The sequence below is a fragment of the Rhinatrema bivittatum genome, chromosome 2 (assembly GCF_901001135.1).
Source record: "Rhinatrema bivittatum chromosome 2, aRhiBiv1.1, whole genome shotgun sequence".
Classification (NCBI taxonomy): Eukaryota; Metazoa; Chordata; class Amphibia; order Gymnophiona; family Rhinatrematidae; genus Rhinatrema; species Rhinatrema bivittatum.
The window spans coordinates 90,643,645-90,656,542 of NC_042616.1; the positions used below are offsets into that span (position 1 = coordinate 90,643,645).

General features: G+C 43.4%; 1 protein-coding gene across 4 annotated transcripts in view; it reads left to right on the forward strand.

The window, feature by feature from the left end:
• The window catches only part of GALNT11 (polypeptide N-acetylgalactosaminyltransferase 11), a 181,631-nt gene that overhangs the window by 37,877 nt on the left and 130,856 nt on the right, over window positions 1-12,898 (forward strand). For 2 of the 4 annotated variants that reach the window (XM_029588437.1, XM_029588438.1), the window contains exons 2-3: window positions 6,175-6,502; window positions 11,127-11,250. In XM_029588437.1, the coding sequence (XP_029444297.1) occupies window positions 6,211-6,502; window positions 11,127-11,250 (416 nt within the window). In that variant the 5' untranslated portion in view covers window positions 6,175-6,210. Of the gene's footprint in view, window positions 1-6,172; window positions 6,503-11,126; window positions 11,251-12,898 lie in introns of all 4 variants that reach the window. The other 2 variants (XM_029588440.1, XM_029588439.1) reach the window with 1 other exon arrangement.

The following is a 12,898-nucleotide window of genomic DNA, read 5'->3' on the forward strand; positions in this document are numbered from 1 at the left end:
AGACAGGGCGCGCTGCTTAAGCCCCTTTAGCAGCTTAGCCGCGCTAAAGGGGCGCGCGGCTAAGCTGGGCTTTGCCGGGCTTCGCCGGGATTTGCCGGAATTTGCAGGGTCAGTCTTAGCTTTGCCTTGTTTTTTTTCTGGCTTGTTTTCTCATTCTCCACCTTTTGAGATCCTAAAATTATTGACGAGGAGGATTTGTGATTTACTTGATTAAGTTTCATGCCTCATTCCTCCCGGAAAAGGAAGGCCAAGGAGTGCTCAGCCTCAAACGCTTCAGAGGTCAAGCCTATACTGGGACCTATGGATGCACATATCCTCCGAAGGATAAATAATAAGAAGGTAGAGAGCTCGCTGAACGCTATGAGGGGAGAAGAAGAGCCCTCTAACGTTCTTGAGCCATCTTTATCAACTCTCTCCTCCGAGGGGAGATCAATACCACCAAATCCAGCTGAGAGATTCCAGATGGAGAGTGGCTCAATCGGACTACCCATAGAGGAGGGCCAGATTGAACCTCTTTTGAGGCAAGTAATCCATCTTGAAGAACAGAGGGAGCAAATTACCAACTTAGGAGTGGGGAAAAACTCTGTTGGAGCGACTAATGATGATCAGGGTGTGGGCCCAACTCTGCCTTCCTATATTCAATTTCAAGAATTGGTAAGACCTCAGAACTTTACTATGGAATTAATTTGGGAAGCTATTAACGCTTTGAATAAAAACATGGGGATACAAATGTCAAATTTATTTGGTAAGATGAAGGAGGTAGAAAGTAGAACAATTAAGATTGAGAAAGATAATTTACAGCTAAATTGTGATGTGAATTCTGTAAAGAATGAGATTAGAAGAATTAATGATTTACAATGTAATATGATTAAAGATAATCAAAACATACATTATAAAATTGAAAATGTAGAAAATGTTTCAAAATCTAAGAATATTCGTTGCATTAATTTCCTGAAATCTGTTATTTCAACCCCAATTCAACTTTGGAGGAGGTACTTAATGGAGGTATTAGCTATACCAGAAGCTACATTACCTATTCTTTCAAAAATATATTTTCTTCCCCCATTGAAGAAAACCTCCGAGACTGTCTTGGTTGAAAATATGCAACAATTAAAACCGATTTCAGATTTAAATCTTAATATTTCTGAGATGTTAGAAAAAACTGAAACTGAGTTGGTGGTTCCAGCAACACTTCTTGTCACCTTTATGTTGGAGTCTGATAAGGATTGGATCTTTAAAAAATATTTTCAGAATAGAACAAAAGAGTTTATGGGCTGCAAAGTCCAGATATTCCCTGATTTATCTCGTCAGACTCAGAAACAAAGAAAACAATTTTTGTTGCTGAGACCCCAGGCACTTCAACTTGGTATGTTTTTTATCTTGAAATATCCTTGTAAATGCTTAATTAAAACGGATGGGAAAACGTATATATTTCAACAACCAATTCATCTAACCAATTTTTTAGTTGAGAAAGGAAAGCCATTGGTGAGCTCATCACCAGACAGATAATGAAGCGCTCAGAATAGGAGTTTTGATCTCCCAATAACTAGAATAATTATCCTATAGTCAATTTCATTATATAGGTTATGCATTTATTGTATAATTTTACTTGGAATAGTGTAAAGGATCTCATTTGAGGGCTTGATTGACAGGGATGATTTTTTGTTTTCTTGATGTTAACAGGGTAAATATATAATTGAAATCATAAATCATTTCTGTATACTGTATTCAGGTAAATACTGCTTGATGTATTAATTATAAAACTTAATAAATATTAAATTAAAAAAAAAAGTCTAACGAGGCTTCAGCACAAAAGAGTTTACCCACCCCTGTTCTAGACTAACTGTTCTGCTCACTTAATAACATGTTCAGTACATAACATCAGGATGTCCTGTGTCAGCCTTTTATGAGTTTTATATATTTGACTGTAACATTTGGGCTTTTCAATAACTTGTTTTTGGCAGAACGTGAAGTAAAAACTCTTGTGAGGGAAACGTTTGCATTCTTATGTTTATGCATTTCGTGGTACAGGTTCAATTTTCTTCTTCCTTGAATTTTTTTTTTTTGTGTATGCCCTGTTGGGCTTACTTTTGTGTGCACCCGTGCAAGAACTCTTCTTCTTCCTTATTCCTCTCATGCTATTTAACCACTTTCTGCCACTGTAACCATTAATGTATGCCAAATGGGGAAGCAGCAGATATAGATCCGGTTGCCTTGACTGGGGCCCTTAGGCTGTACAATCATAAACCGCCATTGGAATTTTTTACCTGGTTGTCTCTTTAACCCTGCCGACCAAGAGGGACAAATGTGGTCCCTTCTACATCTGCATCCAACTGTGTTCAGTACTATGTGCCTTGTTTTCTTTATAAATATATTTGGTGACTGTGCATCACCAAATTTAGTTCCATTGATGTCACTAGATTAGTGACAAATCGGAGAGGAGAAGCGAAGGAGCTGTGAGGAGAAGGTCCGCTCCTTCTCAGGGACATTGTGCCGGTGGGTGGAACAGCTGAGGCGAGGTGGTCGCCGACTTGTGACGTCAGTCCGACGTCCCCCAGCCCTCAGTTTAAAATCGGAAGAGGTGCGGCGCCCCGCTGCCGCCGGCGCCACACCTAAGGGGCGCGCGGCTTGGGCCGGCTTAGGCCGGTAAAATTTTGGTCTTATATTTTTGTTTTCCAAGGTGGACACTTCCCCCCTTAATGGGGAGAAAGAGGAAGGCTCGGATCTTAACCTCTTCTCCAAGCCATCACCCCAGCACAGGACCAATGGACTATCACGTGGTGAGGATGGCAGAACCGCCAAAAGAGGACACTTTGGTAGCAGTAACCTTTGCTTCCTTAAGTCCTGGCGAAGGCCCAAAGTCACCCCTACAGCCAGCTGGATTAACAGCAACGAACTCAGCTGGAAACCCGGTAGGATTAGTCCAAGAAGGTATCAGCCTGAGGAATAAGGCTGAGGCTACTTGGACTGAGAATAATATTACTTCAGTAGTGTTAGAGAAAGAACCTCCGGGTATTAAGGCTAGTTTTTCTCCTGGAAGTGTTCAGGGGAACCTAACCTTAGAGGATTTGGGGAAAATGATAATGAAACTTGATGGGAATATAATTAAGATGAATGATTCCTTGTTATCAGTTATTAAAGAAAATAAGATGTCTATTGAATCCCAGGGGAAGAAATTAGAGAAATGTGAGAAAGATATGTTGGTGGTTACTAATAAGCTACAATTAATACAAAATTCTGGAGGCGCTTTTGTCAGAGATAGTCTGATTATCCATAAAGATTTGGAATATATGGAAAATTTATTCAAAGCAAAGAATTTAAGGATTATAAATTTTCCCTTAACGCGACTCCTTTAATCTTGGGAGTTGTTTAAGAAATTTCTTAAGGAAAACCTGCTATATGAGGAGGAGGAAATCCCTAAACTTTCCAAAATTTATTATTTGCAGAAAAAACCCTCTGGGAATTCTAGAGGACAAGTTGAAAGGGAAGAATCTTCCTCACCAGGCCTATTGACCTTTCTTGAAGAGTCGGTAGACCTGATTAATAGCAGAACTACCTTGATAGTTTCATTTGTAGCGGAACAGGAAAAAGAAAAACTGTTTAAAAATTTTTTTGAGGTAAAAGATATATTATTTTGTGGACACCATGTCCAAATCTTTCCTGATGTGGCTCGTGCCACTCAGGCAAGGAGGAGGACATTTTTGACTTTAAAGCCCAGAGTTTTAGCAATAGGTGCTACATTCTTTTTGAAATTCCCTTCTTTGTGTTTAGTGAATTATAAAGGAAAAGGATATGGATTTTTTAGATCCAACTCACTTGGAAACTTTTATATCAGATAAAAGTCAAGTTTCTGCATCAGAGACATGAGCCAATTAGAATAGTGTTACTCCTCACTCCTGGTATTATAGTTATAATTATATGATAAATATATTATGAAGTTATTCGTCTCCTCCAGTTATGGGGTTTAGTGACATGTGAATTGTATGATTATTTTTAATTTATCATCAAGTGGATATTATGAGAATGATATCTAATTATGTTGTCACATTATGTTACTAATTTCTTTTTTCATGAAGTGTAAAAACTGTTGAAAATTTAATAAAATATAAATAAAAAAAAAGATTAGTGACAAATCAGACTATTAAGTATCATTTTTATAAATATTGTTAGACATTCTTCTGTCTTTGAGAAAATCATTTTGCAAAATAAAAATTCAGTAAACACAAATCGATTCCATGCTGAAAGGTAGTGTATGATGGCAGTATGGCTAAACTAATATTTGCTTAAACTGTCTTGCATACAGTTGGTTTACTTTCAGTTAAAGCAGCACTTAAACATAGCTGAATCCATATCTGGTTGTGGAAATGCTTCGTTGTGGAAGCACAGACCTATAAGACAGAACTATAGATCTCCACCTAGGCCTAACCACATCATTCCTTATAATGAACGTCTAGTTACCAGACCTAGACAGGATACCCAACCCCTAGTCTTCTGTGCAACTGTAAATTGCACAATTGCTGCTTCCCCATTTGGCATACGCTGATGGTTACAGCTGGCAGAAGGCGGTTAGATAACACGACAGGAATAAGGAAGAAGAAGAAATACTGTACACCCATGTGGTACTTTTTAGCCTATCTGACATTTGGTCAGCAAAATTGAAATCCTGCTTTTAACTGAATACATTTTGAATATATGGAAATTATTGCTTTGCATTTTGAATTATAAAATATACACTGTGAAAATAGTGGTTGAAGGTATCTTCTGCTCTTGGTGGTGCTGCTCTGGGCCGCATATTTTGCCCTTGAGGGCATTGTATTGGACCGTAGTAGCCACAATGCTGAACATGGCCTGGTAGGCATGAAAATCTGGTCATCTGGGTGACCATGGGCCTGGGATTGTTGGAATCCCTCCTCAGGGGTTGTGAATAACTGCCTCTGCAGAAGCCACAGTTGACTCATAAAGTGGAAGACCTGGTCCTAGAAATTGAACCCAGGTCCTCTGAATGGCAGTACTGCTATTGAGACACTGGGCCTGCCAGAAATAGTTTTATGTTTGATAAAGCCATTCCGCCAGCTCCTTCCAACTGCCAAAGAGCGCTCAGCTTTATGCAGGGAGATTTTCTACTCCATATAAGGCTAAATGCCTGCTAGCCCTTGTTGGGTACCTCAACTGATTGGAAGTACATATGTTCCTCTGTCTGGGCGATTGGTTGGTGCAGACAGATCTGTACATGCTTTCATCTAGATGTTGCAGTCGTTAGAGTTTGTAGTACATTTTTCCCAGTCTCATCTTAGGCTGTCACCTTAGTTTGAATTTCCTAGGGTTCTTTAATGCTCTACTTGGACCTAGGTCTGGCTCGCCAAACAGAAAACCCAGGACATCGTGGCCTTAGCAGTGACAACTTTGAGAATTCTGGGATTTAAGGTTGCAACATTTCAATTTAACCCTTGGCACGCCTCCATATTGGTGGTCTTTGATAATATTCATGTTGTGAAAGGTAAAACCCCACCTGCCTCCCTATTAGGAGGTAGTTTACTTTTTATTCAGATTCAGATTTGTCAAACAAGTAAACTGTGGAAAAGCTAGTCCAGCACTGCATCAAACACTCCCAACCATCCCCTTGCACATGTTCCAACGATTTTCTAAATGTGCTCTTGAAGAATCCTTAGAGACATGGTTCACTGCGCTGCTGTTATCAGAGAACACCAATTACAGGTTCTTAAACACCCCCCCCCCCCCCCCCCCCAACGACCCCTTTCCCTCACCTATGTTAATTTTTCCCATTCCAGGACAACATGTCCAGACAGCTCTATGAACACTTTTGGCCTGAAGGCTGGAAGGGTTACTTGTTGGCCAGCAGAGCCTGCCACTATATGGTGGCAGCCGACTTCCCTCACTCCCTGGGTATGAGCACACCTCCTTCATCCTGTATATCCTCAATTGCAGCCCAAGCCACGTGGCAGGTTCACTGTCTTTATTTTTATCTTTTTTTGGAATCTAGCATTGTTCTAAGCTTTTTTTAAAGCTCTTTAGAAGCCCGTGTTCAATGATTCTGATTAAATTTATTGCTGAACTGAAGAGTTTTAAGAACAAGTATACTTGTATGTTACACATTCAAAAGAGATCTTCATTTCCAACTGTAGTGCATCATAAGTGATTTTTTTTTTCCTAGAGAATTGAGAATGGACCTTCAACAATGCTAGGTGTACAATGGGCAGTGCCACGCTTCGCTACTTCTGCTATGGGTGCCTTTTCACATCTGTGACCTGGACGCTTCTGCTCTTTATTTATTTCAACGTTAGCGAAGAAAACCAAGCTCTCAAACATGTGCCCATCAAGGGGCTTGCGCCTTACAAGCCATTGCCCAAAAGGTTTTATCCCCGTTTTAATCGAAATTCATTTCAAATATCTGATCGGCACAAGAACAGCCAGGTAAGAAGTCGGTTTGGAAATCATGTGGGTGAACCGGAAGAAGGTAATTCTGAACTCTCTCCAGAAATGGGTAAGTGCACTTTCTCTCGCCTTATTACATCTAGGCTGGTCGGGCAAGTCTTGGAGTGGAACCGCGCGTCCACTTAAAAGCTAGGGCTTATTTTTGGAGTAGGGCTTATATTTCAAGCCCTACTCCAAAAATCCTGAAAATCAAGCTAAGGCTTATTTTCAGGGTAGGGTTTATTATCAGGGAAACACGGTACGTAGGAAAATGGAAAAATAAGTTTATATGCTGAGTCAATTATTTCAATAAACTGAATTCCTTATATGTACCCAGATCAGTCCAGATTCCTGAGTTTTTCCTCCCTTCTAGCAGAAGGAGACAGAGGCAGTTTAACAGGCACCGCCTGCTGCTGCTCTTCAGTATTTCTCTGTCTCCAGCAGATGGAGGTGGTGCAAAACCCTGCGGTTCTGTACCAGAGTTTAAAAAAAAAAAAAAAGCAAATGGGAAACAGGAGAACAAGACAATCCTTCAACAGTCTGTCCTCCCAGGGGGCTGTTAAGTCCTAGTGAGACCATCCCCCCTGGTTGTACGTAAAGAATGAGCAGGGGCTGGAGACCCCAAATTTGCTCCTCTGAGTGCCAGGGGTGATAACTGGGAGACCAGCTCCCTCCCCTTCAGCCTGCAACCTCTGCCAGATCTCGGAAGTATCCCTTTTTTTCTTTTCCTTTTTATTCATCTGTGTCAGATAAAGCTTTACAAAAAAAAAATAAATTACAGGAATCCAAGCTTCCTCTGTGGGGAGCAGAGCAGGGGCTGCTTACTGGGGGCAGGGCAAGATTGCGAGAAGGGTGGTGAGTTACTTGTTCTTTGGGGTTTTTTATCCCACAGCTCCACGGACCGTCACCAATGTGATGGTAGTGTTGGCAACCGCTTTGAGGAGACAGGGGATTTTGGTTCACGCCTACCTGGACAACTGGATGATAAGGGCAAAGTTGGCAGAGTTGTGCAATCAGGTGGTGGACACAGTATTGCTCTGCCTGAGATCCCGGGGCTGGGTTGTCAACCTGGCCAAGAGTCCTCCAACTCCTTCCCAGGCCCTGGAGTTCTTGGGGCTCGGTTTGATACTCGTGTGGGCAAGGTCTTCCTCTCGGAGGAGAAGGTTCTGAAGCTGCGAGCCTAAGTCCGGCACCTGTTACAATCCCGAGTGTCCGGGATCTGGGACTACTTGCAGGTTCTTGGCTCCATGGTGTTGACCTTGGAGTTCGTCCCATGGACCTTTGCACATATGAGACTGTTGCAGAGTGCATTGCTGTCCCGTTGGAGCCCGTTTTCGGAACAGTTTCATCTTCGGCTCCCACTTAACAGAAGTCACCAGATCCAGCCTTGCTTGGTGACTTATTCCAGGCCATTTGGAACACAGTGTGGACCTCAAGATGCTTCAGTGGATGGTGGTAACCAGACGTCAGCCTTTCTGGATGGGGAGCTGTGTGCCAGACGCAAGTGTCGCAGGACCTGTGGTCCCTGGAGGAGGCAAGTTGGTCAATCAGTCGCCTGGAGACAAGGGCAGTGTGGTTGGCTCTTGAGAACTTTCTTCCCCTCCTGTGCAACTGGGCGGTCCGGGTCTTGTCGGACAATGTAACAACGGTGGCCTATATCAACCAGCAGAGTGGAACCAAGAGCTGTTCATAGGTCTCGAAGCAGAGATGCTGATGTCCTGGGCAGAACCACATCTGACAATGCTGGTGGCATGTCATATAGTGGGTACCACCAACATGCAGGCGGGTTTTCTCAGCCAGCAGCAATTAGATCCCAGGGAATGGGAGTTATCAAGCACTGTCATGGACCTAAACTCCCACGTGGGGACAGCCTCATGTGGATGTGATGGCAACATGATTGAATGCCAAGGCGTGGCGCTTCTTCAGCCGCAAAAGGGAGCATGGGGCAGAAGCCGTAGATGCATTCGTGATCTCTTGGCCCCAGGATGTTCACTTTATGTGTTTCCTCCGTGGCCCCTGATAGGCAAGGTGATTAGGAGAATAGAAGTTCACCCAGGACGAGTGATACTGGTGGCTTCGGAGTGGCCACATCGACTGTGGTTTGCGGACCTGGTCAACCTGTCGATGGATGGAACCCTGCTATTAGGTCACCTGCCAAATCTTCTACATCAAGGTTGTATATTTTTTGATCAAGTAGATCGCTTTTGTCTTGCGGCCTGGCTTTTTGAGAGGAGGCAGTTGAGGAAGAAAGGTTAGGTTATCCGGAGGATGTCATTTCTACTCTGCTGAGGGCTAGCAAACCGTCTACTTCCATGGCGTATATTTGAATCTAGAAGATCTTCGACTCTTGGTGCAAGACACAGGTATCTGATCCTCGCTGAGCCTCTGTGGCCATAGTCCTGTCTTCTTACATAATGGTCTTGTGAAGTGTTTGTCTTTCAATTCCCTTAGGGTCCAGGTCGCAGCCCTGGGATGTTTAAGTGGCAAAATTCATGGTTCCACTCTCCTGGCTCATCCAGACGTAGTATGTTTGAGGGGTGAAGCATTTGTGCCCACCTGTATGTAGAGTGTGTCCCTCCTGGAGCTTGAACCTGGTCCTTAAGGCCTTGTTGGAACCACCTTTTGAACTACTTAAGAAGGCTACATTGAAAGATTTGACTCTGAAAGTGGTGTTCTTAGTAGCTATTTGTTCAGCCAGAAGGGTCTCTGAGCTTCAAGCATTGTCTCATAGGGATCTGTTGGTGAGAATTTCGGATTCCGGAGTCTCTTTGAGAATAGTTCCGCCCTTTCATCTGAGTCAATCAATGGAATTCCCAGCCTTTTCAGACTTGGAGCTTAATTCTCCTCATGTAAGGGATCTGAAACGTCTGGATATCAGGAGAGCTCTACTGCGCTATCTGGAGGTTATCTGTTTTGTCGGATCAACTCTTTGTTTTGTGGCACGGCGCAAAGAAAGGACAGAAAGCTTCAAAAGCTATAATAGCGCGTTAGTTGAAGGAAGTTATCGGGTCTTCCTATATCTGTCATGGTCACCTGGTCCTGGAGGGGTTAAGGGCTTTTCTATGCGCTCCCAGGCGGCTTCCTGGGCAGAATGTCAACTGGTCTCCCCGCAAGAGATTTGCAGGACGGCTACTTGGAAGTCGTTACACACTTTTGCTAGACACTACTGATTGGACATCCAGGCCTCGGATGTGAAAGTGTTCTTCGAGCAGGACTCTCGCAGTCCCACCCAGTTAGAGAAGCTTTGAGACATCCCAGAAGTCTGGACTGATCTGGGTACGAACAGGGAAAGGAAAATTGGTTCTTACCTGCTAATTTTTGTTCTTGTGGTACCACAGATCAGTCCAGACGACTGCCCATTGTGGAGGTTAAGCTGTTTGGGTGAGGATGTAGGTTCGGAGAGTCCGCTGGATCGGTAATTATCTTCTATCTGACTTCTCTGATGTTTGGCATAGGTTCTGCAGATTACTTTTTGAAAGTTAATCAGTTTCTTTTTCCGATTCTCTGCTCGTTTGTGGGGATGAGTTTAGAATTAATCCATCTAAAATTGTTTACTTGCTAAGTTTTCTCTGCTTGGGTACTGATAAATACTGAAGAGTAGCAGGTGGCACACCAGGTTATAAGGCGGTGCCTGTGAAACTTTCTCTGTCTCCATCTGCTGGAAGGGAGGCAAAACCCAGGAGTCTGGACTGATCTGAGATACTACAGGAACAAAAATTAGCAGGTAAGAACCAATTTTCCTATCTTAATTGTGTAATCGCAGCCAGCTCTTTTTTTTTTTTTTTTTTTCCATTTTTTTGAGTAAACTATTCCACTGGAAATATTTAAAGCAAAGACTTTTGTCATTAAGTTTTGAGGTTCATCCTTTTTTTTTTTTTTTTTTTTTTTTTTTTTTTTTCCTTTCAAGGCAACAGCCCAGCATCTATCAATTTTGGGAGAGAAGTGGAATGGTTTGATATCTTTTTCCTCTTTGCTTGGACTTCCATCTCAGTTGGAACCAGCCCCTAGTTGGGGCTACGGCACCCTGAGTTTTTCATTTGCAGCCACCTGGAGATTTTCACCTTGTTCAGCTCAGTCAATGCAGCAGCAGTCCTCTGAGTCTCCAGCTCCTGGCACAAATATGCCCTTGAGCCAGCCAGTTGCTTTGTTGCGTGATGTTTGGGAGTACTGGCCCCCCTTCCCTCTGGGATTTGTGAATGCTGCATCTGCAGCATCCACAGCTCTGTCTTGCTTGTGCGGAAGAAATTGGGCTCAGGAAATGAACTCCCAGGTCTCCCGCATAACGGCAGTGCACTGCTACTTACTGAGCCACCAGTCTGGCTCATAGACAATGTATTGTATTTTGAGAATATTTTTATTTTTAGCTGATTATCAGCTACTGAGGGTAATGTCTTTTATTTAAATTAATTCTGCTTTCATTATGATGCATGATCATATACAGAAGTATGTCAAAAGCAACAGAATTATCATTTTTGTGTTACTCCAAAACAGAAATTATGCCTTTACTTGTTATCATTAGCATTTTTCAGCCTTCATTTATTATAATTGGTTACTGGCCCATTACATACTTTCCAGCAAATTTAGCCTTTTGGTTTCTAAAATTAAATCTGTGGTAGAAATTGTTTAAGTGCTGGGATGAATGTAATCCTGGTTTCTAAGATGATTTATCTAATTTGCACATATTTGTGTTGCAGGCATGATTTTTAATGAACAAGATCAGAAAGTGAGAGATATGGGATACCAGAAGCATTCCTTCAATGTACTTATTAGTAACCGGTTGGGCTACCATAGAGATGTGCCAGATACAAGGGACCCTAAGTATGTTATTCACATTCTGCCTGTCTTTCACATCAACGTGTTATCACGTCTTCTGTTCCTGTGTAGTAATTCCTGAAAGTGGCATAAAAGATTTGATGCCTATTCATCTGTTACATGTGGAGGTCCATATTCAGTCACAGTCTGGCTAGCAAAAAGGCCGATACAGAAAAGCTCGGCCGCGGTTACCCTGCTTCTAACCCGCTTCCTACTCACAATTCGGCCGCGTAAGTCCAACCCGCGATTCACTACCCCTTTAAACTCATCCTTACCGCTTCTTTAAATCAACCGGTAACCCTTTCCGCCCGCAGCATGTATATGAGATGTAAACGCTCCGATTAGCTATTCCCTCCCATACAGCAATGTGTGCCCCGATTATCTCCTTTTTAACCTGTAGTTTTGCCGCGCGTTTAACCTGCTAACTTACCGCATACCCTTACTCCTGCGTTATTGTGGAGCGTCGGGTCAGAGAGACGAAATTTCAAGGGCAAAAGACCCCCTCACCCCCCGGGACCCTTACCCTGGCATTAGTGTGGTGTGACAGCAATAGGCAGGCTCCGGTCAAAATCCCCCCTCCCGAAATCCCTGTCATAAAAAGTGTAATATAAAGGAAAAAAAAGAGTAGCTAATTTGAGAGGGGATATGATATGGGATGCGGGAGGTGCCAGATCTCAGCCCTGATTCTGACTAAATGAAAGTCCAAATGAGAGGCACATTATGTGCAAATTTTGCTATGTGCTAATAAAATTTATTCATTAAGGGGCGGATTTTAAAAGGCCTGCGCGCGTAAATCCTTCTGGATTTACGCGCGCATGGGCCCTCGCGCGCCGGTGCGCCTAAAGCCCCGGGACGCGTGTAAGTCCCAGGGCTTTGGAAAAGGGGCGTGTCAGGGGCGTTCCCGAAACGACGCCGCGTTTCGGGGGCGGGCCTGGGGGCGTGGCACTGGCCCGGGGGCGTGGTCGAGGCCTCTGGACCAGCCCCCGGGACCGGAACCCGGAGCGGGGCTGCCGGCCGGTGCTGAAAGCAGGCGTAACTTTGCCGACAAAGGGGGGGGGTTTAGATAGGGCCGGGGGGGTGGGTTAGGTAGGGGAAGGTGGGGGGAGGGCGAAGGAAAGTTCCCTCCGAGGCCGCTCCGAAATCGGAGCGGCCTCGGAGGGAACAGGCAGCGCGCGCTGTGCTCGGCGCGCGCAGGTTGCACAAATGTGCACCCCCTTGCGCACGCCGACCCCGGATCTTATAAAATCCAGCGTACTTTTGTTCGCGCCTGGTGCGCGATCAAAAGTACGCGATCGTGTATTTTTTTTAAGAAATTAACAGATGAAATAGAAAGTAGGAGATAAGCTGTGGGTCTGCAGTTCTGACTGCTTACCCATACACCATCTTTTTTTTTTTTTTTTTTTTTTAATGACATTACCCATTGCATTTTTATAAAAATTTACTAGACAAACATTAATCTTGGAGGTCCACAATTATAAGTTTTAGTACATGACTTGCCGCTTCAACTGGAACAGTTCTGATTGGTTGAAGATGAACACTGCTGTTTGCTGTGTGCGGTTTTTGGTGTGTTTCACAAAACAAGTGCATCTGTATTTCTTGTAATGGTTCATAACTGTTAACAACAAATGAGGGAAATGAAAAAAAAAAATGTTTC